At 36.7% G+C, this 13,325-nt stretch overlaps 1 protein-coding gene across 1 annotated transcript in view; it reads left to right on the top strand.

Moving 5' to 3' along the window:
* The window catches only part of LOC118742734 (BMP-binding endothelial regulator protein), a gene marked incomplete at its 5' end in the record, with an annotated part of 39,839 nt that extends 28,042 nt beyond the window's left edge, over positions 1-11,797 (top strand). Inside the window, 4 exon segments of the mRNA XM_036475041.1 lie at positions 2,670-2,769; positions 3,775-3,957; positions 8,557-8,769; positions 8,958-11,797. Coding sequence (XP_036330934.1) covers positions 2,670-2,769; positions 3,775-3,957; positions 8,557-8,769; positions 8,958-10,384 — 1,923 coding nt within the window. The 3' untranslated portion in view covers positions 10,385-11,797.
* Positions 11,798-13,325: the final 1,528 nt, after the last annotated feature.

The following is a 13,325-nucleotide window of genomic DNA, read 5'->3' on the forward strand; positions in this document are numbered from 1 at the left end:
TACATACATAAATATGTATTCATTTTGGGCTCTTCTAAATAACCGAAAAAAGAATTAAAGCAAAGTTACTAGCCGCATGGAGTTTTTATCCTGCTAAGTAAAGTTTTGTTTAACTAATAGTTTAAATTTACTTTCCAAAAAGTTTCTTTACTAGCTTTATTAATTTGAATAATTCCAATAAAAGTCTCTTGGCAGCATTTTCAATCAAAAACGACTTAGGATTTTCATCGTTGTCGTTCACACTGGCTGCTGAACCTACTTGTTGTGTCGCCTATCAGCAAAAGAGATTTTAAAAATCTCTTAATTAAAAAGATACATCTCTTAATTAAAAACTCACAAGAGATATGTACATACGTGCATATAAATTCTAAGATAAACTTTAATGAATATCACAAACTCTTAGTAAAATTTGCATATTTTATGGGTGGTTGTAGCAAAAGAGACAGTGGCACAAACACTAACACAAAGGCTTGAAGCTTAGCCCAGTAGCGGAATGTGATGGAGGGTAAAGCAATGGTGAACAAGGTAGTACTACAACTGGTATCAACTGTGTGATTCCACATACCCGCTTCATTAGAGTGAGCCATGGGAAAACGGAACTAATGTCCTGCACGACTAGGAATAAGGTCGCTAGCTTTAAATTGTCAAAGTTGAATTGAAAAACTCTGCGGTTATGCGAAGTATCTGGGAGTTATATTGGATCCTGAGCTGAGTTGGAAAATAAATATAGAAGTAAGAGTAAAGAAAGCGAAGACATGGGGTCTTAATCCAACAGTTGTACTCTGGATCCACCCAACGGCTATATGTCCGATTTTATGCTACGGCTCCCTTTTATGGTGGACTGCCCTACGGAATCAGTATAATCACATAAACCTAGGCAAAATTCAGGAGGCTACATACATTGGGACTACAGGGCCCTGTGGATGCCCTCAATGCTATTACAAAACTACATATTTGCTATATACCTCCCCATCAGAATCTACTATAAGACTTATGTAGAGGACTGGGTATACGGAAAGAAAGAACGCTCGGACATAGGTGTATAATTTGTCGATTGCCGCCCAGGATGAGACTGGCTACCAACAACATATGACCTGAAATAGAATTTCACAGGCCTTTCGGGGACTTTCTCTGGTCGATAGCAAAATGGGATGGGGAACCTAATATCTCCTCCTGGATACATCATCTGTAAACTGGTGGCTCCAAAATCGATTGCGGAGTTGAAGCAGGTGATTTTTTTTCTGAATCCCTGGGATTAGGAAGGTGAATTCACCTAACCGATTTTGCTAGTGTTTTCCAGGCAAAAGTATTCGCTATAGCGGAAGTCTGCCCGCTTTTAGAACGTAGTGGTTTACGTCACGCCGAGCGTGTCGCAATTTTTGCGTATAGCCAGGCGGCTATTAAGGCCCCATTGACTTCTACAACAAAGCTGACACTAAACACAAACTGTAGAAGTCGTTTTTAAACACAGTAAGTAGTCAGCTCGATCTAGTTTTAGAGAGGGTTCAGTATTGGCCTCGAACAAGAATCGGGCCGCATCCCCAATTGATATCTAACATATCTAACAAAAAAACTTTTCTCTGAAATCTTCAGAAATCGGATCAAAGGTGGCGCATGGCGGCGAGTTGTCGTATATCCAAACTCATGTGGACTGCGTACAAGTCTAAGAGAGCCCACAACTTATTAAGCAGACTCAGACCTGGCTTTGCAAGGCTAGTAGCGATTTTTGCTGAGCATTGGCTACTCAGCACCCATGCCAGAAGGCTGGGCTTCGCCTACAACGATGACAAGCCGGAAACGGACGAAGCATTAAGTCGTTACAAGAGCTCTTTGAAATAAGCCTCCACAACATACTAAAATATATAAACCACACTGGTTGGTTCTAACATATTCATACGAGGTTAATGATATCAAAATAGCACTTAGCTGCTACTTGGGCTCAAAAGTTGTTCCGCCACCATTCAAACCTAACCCAACCATATAGATTTCAGATCCTGGCTCACTGTCAGGTTTGAAGCCGCCACTAAAGCTTCTATGGTTGGAACAAGACCAGGCGGAACTATCCTTAAAATTATGTACGTGGCTGAAGGCGTCGTTGAAATGTACCGACATTTTGCTACTGGGTAAACGGTAAACAAAAACACCTATACGCCAAAAACTTATTATACATACATATAGTACTTATAATATATACATATACTATGTATATGTATATGCAGTCGACTAAGATGAGGTTTTTGCTGGACCTGCAAGGTCGTTGGAGGCCGTTCTCCAAAGTGTGTGTGTGTGTACTATGCGAGAAGTGGTTTCTCTTGTAGAGTACCTGATTGTATGTATGTACATATGTATATTTATTGGGCTGTATATGTGCAAATGTATGTAATCATGGATATATACGCGCGTATGAATATATCTGCTGTATGTGGTACTGACGTTGTGGCGCCTGTTGATTTGACTCCAGGCAAAAATCTGAACTCTGTGTTGTCAGATTTTTATTTATTTATTTTATTTTTTGATGAGCGCATTGTTCTAATTAATTGCAAAAATTTCGAGTGTAGAATCGTAATTAAAGTTAGTATTTTATGAAAATGTGTTACCATAAAATTTAAACCAAAAAATCATTGAATATGAAAAGCTAAAAAATTCATCATCAAATTTGTTATTTACAGAATGGTTTTGTTAACTGTGACAAAGAAAGCTGCCCCTCCATCGATGATTGCTATTTGTTGGATCCAAAGACGCCAGATACGTGTTGTAGGAAATGCAAAGGTGAGTGGACTTGGAAACATTTCATATAAAACTATTAGTTGAAGTAAGGGCGTTTGCAGCGTTTTGCAATGAATTTTCATAACTCTATCCCCATATTTCGGCAGTTTTGCAAATATTCAACAATAATCGATAATTTGTATAAGTAGACTTCTGTACATGGAACCTGCGTTTATCGCTTTTTTTTGTGAAGATTAATTGAGCGGTGTTTATTTGTACAATATTTTTTATTTAGATTTTCCAAAATTAAAAAAAAAACTAGAAAGAGCTAAAAAATTTACCGAAAAAAGCTAAAAAAAAAAAACTAGCAGCCAAATTGGAATTTTTCTAGCTGAACGGCGAAACAACAGCTAAATCTAGCTGGAAAATAACTAAAATGGCAACACTGTTGGCATGTATATGAAATCGTTTATTCAATCCATTTCTAACAAGTCAGTTCGATTTCTGTTATGTCGTCGTTGGCATATCAATTTCCTTAAAAACTAATTTTCATGAAACTCGAGGTTTCAAAAATTGAATGTGTACATTAAATATGGCCGTATTCATAAAAGCTTTTAGACTTAAGTTAGCAAAATGACGAACGTTGTTAGTTTTGCAACTGTTTTTTTTTAAGTTTTATTTCAAAGTTATTGCAAAATCACACAATCATATAGAAAATCGTTTTTTTTTTTAATTTTGACCTACTCATCCCCTAAATCTGAACGATATGTCTAAATGGCATTTATATCTTGAAGAGAATCATGCTTTATGTAGGTGAATTTAAAAGGGTTTCAAAACATATCTGAAGTTGAGAAATTTTCTCGAGGCCCTTCCATATAAATCCTTATAACTCATAACATATCGTTAAGTAAAATAAATTAAGAAACCCCCTATTATAGCATAAAAGAATGCCTTTTTCAAATGAGCCTCGTTCTGCATGAATTACTAAAAAACTAAAAAAAATTACAGCTTGCTAACTATAGAAATGATTTGAACTATTAAACTTTCTTTTCTATTCAACTATCTTAGGTTGTATTTTTCGCGGCGTACCATACTCCAGTGGCACTGAATGGACTGATCCCGAAGATCCTTGTAAAACATACAAATGTATTGCCAGTGTTGTTACCGAAACGACGATGAAATGTTTCAATCAGTGTGATGATGAACACGTTATACCGCCAAAGCCGGGCGAATGTTGTCCAACATGTCGAGGTAAGTTCTAGTAATTGCATCATTAATGTTACATATTTTGAATGATTGTAACAGACACATAACCATCATATCTAAACTAATCATCCAAAAAAATCAAAACTCAATTTTTCACGACCATTTTGTCTAAAATAATAATTAAATTAAAAAAAAAAAAATGTTGCCAGTGGTCTGCGGCCCATTAAAACTTGTACGATATGTCTAGGGTTTCCAACATTTTCTGAGATATTATAGTACTCTTAAAAAAAAAATCAAAAAAATATAGTACACTTCAAATATATATAGTATTTTATTCAAAAGGAAAAGTAAAAACGCTTTTTATGTATGTTTTTTTTTCATTTTTATGCACTTCTTTTATAGAAAATATATTTCTTTGCACTTTTGTCAGTTTTTATCAATTCCTTCATGACTATGTAGTATCATACGCCTTACCGCAATAAAAATTTAAATTAATATAAATCAAAAGTTCATTTTTTGTTAGTGAGGTAGTCGCTTTTTCTCTCATCACGCCACTTCAAATTCATAATAGAAACCTCTTTCTGTGAATGCTGAAGTTGCAGAAATATATTAGAAATTAAATAAACTTAAGTAAATTTGGTAATTCATTCTGAGTATTATTAAAACATGCTACCAATTTTGATCTATGGTTCTATTCATAGTGCAAGATTTCTACATCGGGCATCGTCTGAAAACTAAAAAAAAAAAAAATATTTAAGAAGGTAGTAGCTATAGCGATGCCTGGGGAAAATCTTTTTTTTTTGCAAAAATGGCAATGGTTTGAAGAAACGACATGTCTTTTCATGAAAACGTTTAACTAAATAAATTCATAACTTAAAAACTGAGCATCGAATCAGAAATAGGGATGCCGAAAAAACATCGATGCGTCGAAAATTTTCCACTCGATGTAAAAATAGTCGATGCATCGAGGCGTTATACTAAAATTGTATGAGCTATAAAACTAGTACATACCGAAAAAGGTTCTTAATGTTTTCTTTCCATAGTGGAGGAAAACTCTATGCGTATCGATGCATCGATGTACGCCCTCCGATGCATCCACAAATATCGATGTAAGTTTCGATGCATCGATGCGAGGAATAACATCGATGTATTTTTGCCACTGACATCCCTAATCAGAAATTCTCTACGTCTACAATGTCGCAGTCAAATCCGTTTAGCCGACCATGAGATATTTATCGCGTACACCAGCTTAAAAAAGGTGTTCAGAGAAAAACGCAGAAGACGAAGGTACATTGGTACCGCCCTACGGCGCCTTTCAACTACTCCCTCTTCCAACCGCTATAGTTTATGAAATACTTTGAATTTGGCAATGATGAGGAAGCGCTTAAGATATTTTTAAGGGTAGGTCGAATAACTCTTCACTGCAATTATGTAGAGATTTTTTTGATAAAATTAAAAGAAAAATCGATCAATACGTGTTTTTTGGAAGTAAATATTTTATATTAAAAATTTTAAAATGTTATCGAAATGCGGTTTTGAAAATTTGTTCGATTTAAAGTGTTCAGAAAATTTAAAATTTCAGAAACAAAAAGTTACCCAATTGGCCAATTTTTCGCAAAGTTATGGGCATTTAAAAAAGGAACGTTTGTTTTCAAAAATCGATATCACGAAAAAGGCTGGACAAAAAAAAAATTAAAAAAATAAATCAGGGAGGTCTCTCTCAATCGGAGATCCAAAAGCCAAATGGTGTCCGAATTGGGCTGTAATCATATGTATATCTAACGCACACATTCTTCAAAAGATTCACTACTAAAAAAAAATTAGGTGGATTTTTTTGGATAAAGCAGTTTGTAGGATCTATCTCTAATTAAGGCAAATATGTTTTTCTTCATGATTACATTCTCCTAAAAGAAAACCTGTTTTTGCACTAATTATGTTAAAAATCTTTAAGGTCCGCATACAGTTCTATTCCCGGATCTGATTTTTGAGTTGTGCCTCTTTTGAAGAGGTTGTGCGATTTGTACATTCGTATGCGCTTACGTATATATACATTTGTAAGTATATATAAAAATATTAGAGATATTGAAACGAAATCATAAAACTAACATTAAAACTTACGTCGACATAGAGGAATCAATGCTATGAAAACAATCGGCTATCATTCGCATAATCCCCAAAAGCATGACAAAATCACAACTGAGCAAATAAAAACAAAATAATATAGTATTGAAAAAGGGAAAACAAATCATACAAATTAAAATAATAATGATTTGAATACAGCAAAAAATCGCTATCTACCTAAATACACTTTATTGATTTTTATATCTACATTCATACATACATACATACATATGCAGACACATATGTATCTACATCATTCCGAGACAATGGGTCAATATCCAAAAATAAGCATCACATTCAATTTGGATGCCATATACTCCTCGTATTTAGCGCAGTCACTTAAGTTGATTTCTCGCTAATCTTTTGTCATAATAAAAACAACAAAAAAAGTACAAAGAAAAAACATACATATATATAACTGAGACGCGGAATGTTGTTGACGTATGTATGTATGTATACATACATATGTGCATACATTGTAGTTTTATTATATGATTTGCCAATCACAATAATGTCATTAAATCATTTAAGCCTCAATAAAACTTGATCGAAATTATTGTTTATGGCCAAAGTAGATAATAACTAATACTATTAGAAGGAACGTGTGTTGAGTAACGCACTCAGAGTATGTGTAAATGTTGTTATGTATACATGTGGCTAAATTAAATAGGAATATGTAGACATGTACATTAAATTGCATCACTCTCCATGCAAAAAAAAAGGTATTCTTTTTCCAGCGGAATTATACAATTTAATTTTTAATTTAAGCCTCCGCGAAAATATTTGGCAAAACTTAATATTTACCTGGGACTGTTTGAAAATTCCTCAGAAGATCAAGCGTTTTATAAAAATCACCTGAGATGATAGACGAGTTTAAGCTTAAAAGGTCTGCATAAGAATATTTAAAAATTTTATCAACGAAATCAAAATAATTAGATTTTTGGAGGAATTTTCAAATTGGTCTAGTCCACGCCCTAAAATATAATAAATTTTATAACTCTGGTGGAAAGACCGCAACTGTTTTTTTGGTGAGGCACCCTAATGTACATATGTATGTACATATGGATAGATATAGTAGAAGCAAACTTGCTTATAAGATTTTGTACTACATACACATATCTGGCTGATTGAAATTACAAAGTTTGCAGCGATAGTTGGAATATAGAAAATAATAAGTTTGCTTGAAATTAAAAATCGAATTTATGTAGTTTGGCTAATTTCTTTTTCACTGAGAACAGTAAAGTTATCTCTTGTCGTACACCAAGCGCACTTCGGCGTGCCCATACTATGGCGCAAAGCCATGAACAATGACAATGTTCGACGATGAAGCGGCCCTTAGAACGCTTCTGCGAAAGATTTACGGGGCTTTGTGAGGTGGCAGCTCCAAATAACGCAGACGATTTAACGATGGGTCATGTCGCGCGAATGAACACAAATCCGGAAAGTACAAACCTCGGAACTCGCCGGGGGTAAATTATTACAATATTGTTCTGAAAAGGCTTTATTTCTAAACTACATGTAGCAGGGTTGCCACCTATTTCAAAAATAAAATGCAACTCGAATTACGGATTTAGGTGTTTTACATATACATACATATGGCCTAATATGAGTGCCAGCTAAAAGAAGTTTAGAAGGTTGTAGTTTGAAAACATTTTGCAGAGATAAATAAATTATTACAAATATGGATATCAAGCGAAATGGTTCGAAATGGCTTCATTTATAAACTACATGCAGCAGGGTTGCCATCTATTAAATAAATCAAATTCAACTTAAGAGAATTATCAACTAATTTGTTTGAAAATATTTGGAAGTGGTTGCCACCTGTTTGAAAAGTCAAGGTTAATTAAATTATACACAGGTTATATGCAAATCCAGAATACGTGTGAAAAAGTGTTAAGAAATCTTTAGCTTGAACATTAATAATATTTCTGGAGTGTTTTAAGGGGATTGCCACCTGTTAAAAAATCGTATTTAATTCTAATTATTGAATATGTAGTTATAATTACTTAATAGTTTAAATAAATTATGACAAATATGAGTATCAAGCGAAATGGTTGCGAAAAGGCTACGCGTAGGAGGGTTACCACCTGTTTGAAAAATAAAATTCCACTTGAAAGAGGTTCAAGAAGGTTATGGTGTGAAAATATTTTTAAGGGGATTAAAAAATAGAAAAAAAAATTTAAATCTACTTATTCTGGCTGTGTTTAAGTATGTCAAGTTTTATTGAAATAAATTAGACTTTGGGCCGTATGAACGAAAACTAAGCAATTGCTTTTCCTTAAAATCTCAGACCTTCTGCACGTTTTATTCAAATAAGTTTAATCAAAATTTCAGAAAATTTAAAAAAAAAGTAATTGCTAAACTTTTATTCTGCCGCTTATGTGACACAGAAATTTCATACACTCAGCGAAACGAGTAAGGACAAATTAATGCATATTTAAATTACTGAGAGTCAATTCTGTTTTTGGCGTAAATTCATATACATACATGAATAATTATCATGTACCCTAATTTTATTTCTAGGTTGTAAGATCAATGGACAAGTTGTAGCCGAGGGGCAGGAAGTAGTCGGCTCGATAGACGATCGTTGCATGGTGTGTCAGTGTTCGAAGAATAAACTGACCTGTGCCAAGAAGACATGTCCAATACTACAATGTCCCATTTCAAAGCAAACACAAAATCCCAACGAGTGTTGTCCACGTTGCACCGAGCATCGCGAGTTTATGCCAGTAACTGGTGAGTACGAAATAAAAGCTAGGGATGCAAGTACTCAGATGCTTATAATATGGGGAGCGTGTAAATTAGGCAAACAAATATCGTAGCTGTACTCAGCTGAATAGCTTATCTATCTACAAAATCATTTCGCACTTTTTTACTTCTTTCGTTTCTAATATCTTATCTCCCGTTTATTTTCCACCTTCCAGGCAAATGCATTTTCAACAACAAAGTCTATTACGACAAGACTCAATTCACGCCCGATCGCTGCACAAATTGCACCTGCAGCAATGGCACATCGGTGTGTCAGCGCAACACCTGCACCGTGCTGGAATGCTCGCCCGAGTATCAGGAAATGGACGGCTGCTGCCCACGCTGCATCACATCGGAAGTGCGCAGCGAATGCATACATAACGGTATTACCTACATGAATAACGAGACTTGGAATTTGGGTCCATGTCGCTCGTGTCGCTGTACTGCCGGCAATATACGCTGCTCCGAAATGCGCTGTGCGGCGGTGAGATGTCGTTCGAATGAGGAGAAGAAAACTTTGCCGGGTGAGTGTTGTCCACGTTGCCTAGAGACCGCTGGCACCTGCACTGTCTTCGGTGATCCGCACTTCAAAACGTTCGACGGCAAATTCTTCAGCTTTCAGGGTTCGTGCAAATATCTGCTCGCTGCCGATTGCCGTGATCATTCCTTCTCCATACGTCTGACGAATGATGGGCGCGGCACGAAGCGGTCGTCGTGGGCGAAAACGGTAACTTTGAAAATGCGCGGTATGCGTGTGAATTTGGGTCAAAAGCTGCGTGTAAAGGTGAATGGTAGTCGGGTGTTGTTGCCGTATCAGGGCGCGGCCGATGGGCCCATCATCAGCATCGAACGGCAAGGCGAAAGTATTTTACTGCGGACCGATGTGGGGCTAAATCTCGAATGGGATGGTAATAATTTTCTGCAATTAACGGCACCCGCCTCTTTCAAGCAAAAGTTGTGCGGCCTCTGTGGCAACTATAACGGCATTGGACGTGACGATCTCACCAGCCGCGATGGCAACAATCACACCGACGATGAGGTTTGGCGCTTCGCCAACTCATGGAAGGTGGGCGGACCGAAAGCGTGTTCACGGCGTGTGGACAAACTTGCCGCGCGGCCAAATTGCAAGCAACGCCAGGCGAACGCCTACTGCCGCTGGCTGCGCGAATCTGAAGTATTCGGAAACTGTGATAATAGACTAAATCCCAATAACTATTTTGATGCCTGCAAGATGGACGTCTGCGAATGCCCCAACGGCATGTGCCATTGTGACAGTTTCGCCGCGTATGCGCACGAATGTCGCCGTTTAGGCGTGCAGGTGCCGGATGAGTGGCGCAAGCGCACCAGGTGTCCGGCGGGCATGTGGCGACGCAATGCAACCAAAATGGCGTTACCGCCGTGGCAGTACCAAATGCGCGGCGGTGGTGGGGCCGGTGGTGGTAGTGCGCAAGCGCGTCGTCGCAAGCAACAACAGCAACTGGAGCTACAGCTACAATTGCAGCAATTGCAGGAGCAGAATAATCAGTTGTTGTTGGAGCAGCACGTGCCGAAGAGTCTGCTGGTGCATAAGTCACCGAATCGAACGCCGCCACCGCTGCACTGAGCGCGCGCATGCGCAACGTCGCAAAACATTCATCAACACTAACTAAGCTACGCTAGGCTATGAAAAATATTTCAATTTGAATAGAAATACTTTTTTTTTTTTTAAATAGAAATACTTCTGTTTATTTTTTTTTAGCAGATGATAACTAAAGCATATTGCTTCAGTTTATTAGATGAAGCGCATAAACGTATTTGTTTCTGTGCGTGTGTGTATGTGTTTGTTTGTTTGTTTATTTCTGCTAACTAAACCCAGTGGGAAAATGTAATGTATAGTAATCGAAAAAATAATCAGTAAAACGAACCTTTTCACATTCGAAAATGCTTTTTTCCCCCCACGGCGATGTCCAAAGTAAAGTGGGGCATTCAATGTTGCATTACCAGTGCTGATTACATAGTTAACAGTAATAAAATCGAGAGCTCATAAGAAATACATTACACTATTTAACATACATGCAATGCATTACAACCTTGCCCACTGGGCATTTTATTGTATTTGACTGTAGTTGTAGACTTAATTTTAAGCCTCACTGTTTCTCTGTGCTATTTCGTACCATTTGTTTTTTTTTTTTTTTTTGTATTAACTAAACTAGTATAAGTTCACTTTATTTTTGTATATTTATTTGTATGTGTACATATATGTATGTAGCATTGTTTTGTATTTGTAGAATTGTAGAATTAGAGCGAAATTTCCATATTTCAACCGTAACGGTTCCTACTCACACTATTCATTTGCATGCACATGCCCTGTCATTGGATCAAAAGTAGTCAGTTAAGTGCGCATGCGCGTGCCACTGCAAAAGTGAAAAGAGTGTGCAACTAATGCGCATGCTGCCACTAATGCGTCATGCGTTTGAGCCATACAAGATGCGTTATGCGCATGCGTCACACTTTTCTACTTCAAGTTCATGCGCTGCGTTGCTTAGGTGCCTTACTTATGCACTTCATATTTAAATATATTCAATTCTTTTTTGTATAGAAACTTTTGCACAAATACAAGTTTTTATTGCTTCGCTGGCAAGCGCAAAGCATCGCAATGTGTGCGTCAGCTGGCTGACTCATACCTGCCTCCCTATCATCACATTCTATGCACTAGCTCAAGGAATCTCACATATTTTGCTACCCTCACAAACCGAGAATGCAACTACGATGGTCACTAAAATATGCATGCATCATCAAATTCATTTTGAAAAAGTTAATCTTTTTATAATATTAACGAATACCGTTTTTTCGCATAATTGCGTTTTGCTTAATTGCGTCACATTTAATAGCGCCACTTAAAATTGCATTGCATTTAATTGCGTGTGCTGCCTAAGTCAATTCGGGTGTGCGCAATTAAAAATTCGATTTATAGGAAAACCGTTTAAATGGTTCTCACACTTAATTGAGTCGAAATTTATTAAACGAAATTTATTAAACGAAATTTTTACATAAGAATTTGTTAAATAATTTAATCAAAATACATTTGTTCTAATTTCGACGAATACCGTTATCATTGATTAGTCGCGTTAGTTTTGATTGTGCCGCATTTAATTGAGTCACCTTTAATTGCGTAAAATTGTTTGCACCTGTGGACTAAATTAGTTTTACCTGTTCGCTAAAGATTTGTCATCGTGCAAAACTCGCATTTACAGGAATACCGCCTCAGTGTCCTCATGCTCGATTGCGTCGAAAAGATTTAATGTTGAAATAATTCATTTTTATTCCTGAAATTGGTACCTCCGAAACCTCGAGCTTTGAAAAGTGCTTGCTACATATCTCTTTCTTAATCTGAGGATACAATAAGAGATCATTGTGTGCCAAGTCGGGGCTGAAAGGCAAAGGGTGTAATAATTCTACGCTTTGAGCGCCAAGAAACCCTTTTATTGGACTGTGGTCGTGATGGAGGAAGATCGTTTTGCGGCGATTCTCCGAAGACTTCCGCCCAACAAACGGTTGTGTAACATTAACCTTTGCACAAACAGTGGATTGTCACTGTGTTTTGGATTCGTAAGTGCCTATCCACGACCTCCTGCAGATCACCGATTACGATGTCGTAGACGTCATTTAACCTAACCTGGCTGGTTGTTAGAATTTACTCGCACCTATCGACACAATACATATTTTTTTTTTTTGTTTTTTTTTTGTGCACTAAGGAACTATTGGGTATTAAAAGAGAATAAATATTCTCATTTTTGTTGTTGGTATTTCCGACAGGGTAGGAGTGTGATGTAATGTGGAACGATTTTCCGTCATCCCTTGTCAAATTTGGTTTGGAGACAAACCGGTTTCGTTGTGCCATCTTCAGTGTCATTTTTTGTTCGAGAACGCCGAAACCGGTTTGTCTCCAAACCAAATTTGACAAGGGATGACGGAAAATCGTTCCACATTACATCAGAATAAATATTCCGTATGTAAAATCGAGTATATGCGGCACGAAGGTGTTCATTATTGATCTCCATTTTTTTTAGTTAAAGCGCAATTTTAAAACAATAATCAAAAACACAATAAGTCTATGAGTAATGTATGTACGATTATGCCCAAACATGTCAAGTCTTCGAATGCAACTGTCAAAATTTGTCTGCAACAAATGCGGCTGACGCGGCACCGCACGACTAAACTAACCGACGCCTTATAGCGCTGACTGCTATTTTTGTGACCACGTGTGTATGATGTATAATTTAGAACAAATTTTGAGTGCAAAAAAACTGAATCGCATCTTCCATTTCTCCTTAAATTATATTCGGAAATACTGACGGGTATGAAATCGTAACCGCCGTAACATTCCTCTACTTAATAACTTTTGTTTTATTTTCAAATAACCGAGATTATCTACCTACTTATGAACAAATTTATACAACTTCTTCACAAATTTTTAATAAATAATATACCATTTTCTACTAACATAATACATAAAAATCCCAGCACCGCATATGTTTTCCATAAATTTAACTTTTTAAGTTACT

The sequence above is a fragment of the Rhagoletis pomonella genome, unplaced genomic scaffold, assembly GCF_013731165.1.
Source record: "Rhagoletis pomonella isolate Grant_MI unplaced genomic scaffold, Rhpom_1.0 Rhpom_scaffold_00007, whole genome shotgun sequence".
In the NCBI taxonomy this organism is placed as follows: domain Eukaryota; kingdom Metazoa; phylum Arthropoda; class Insecta; order Diptera; family Tephritidae; genus Rhagoletis; species Rhagoletis pomonella.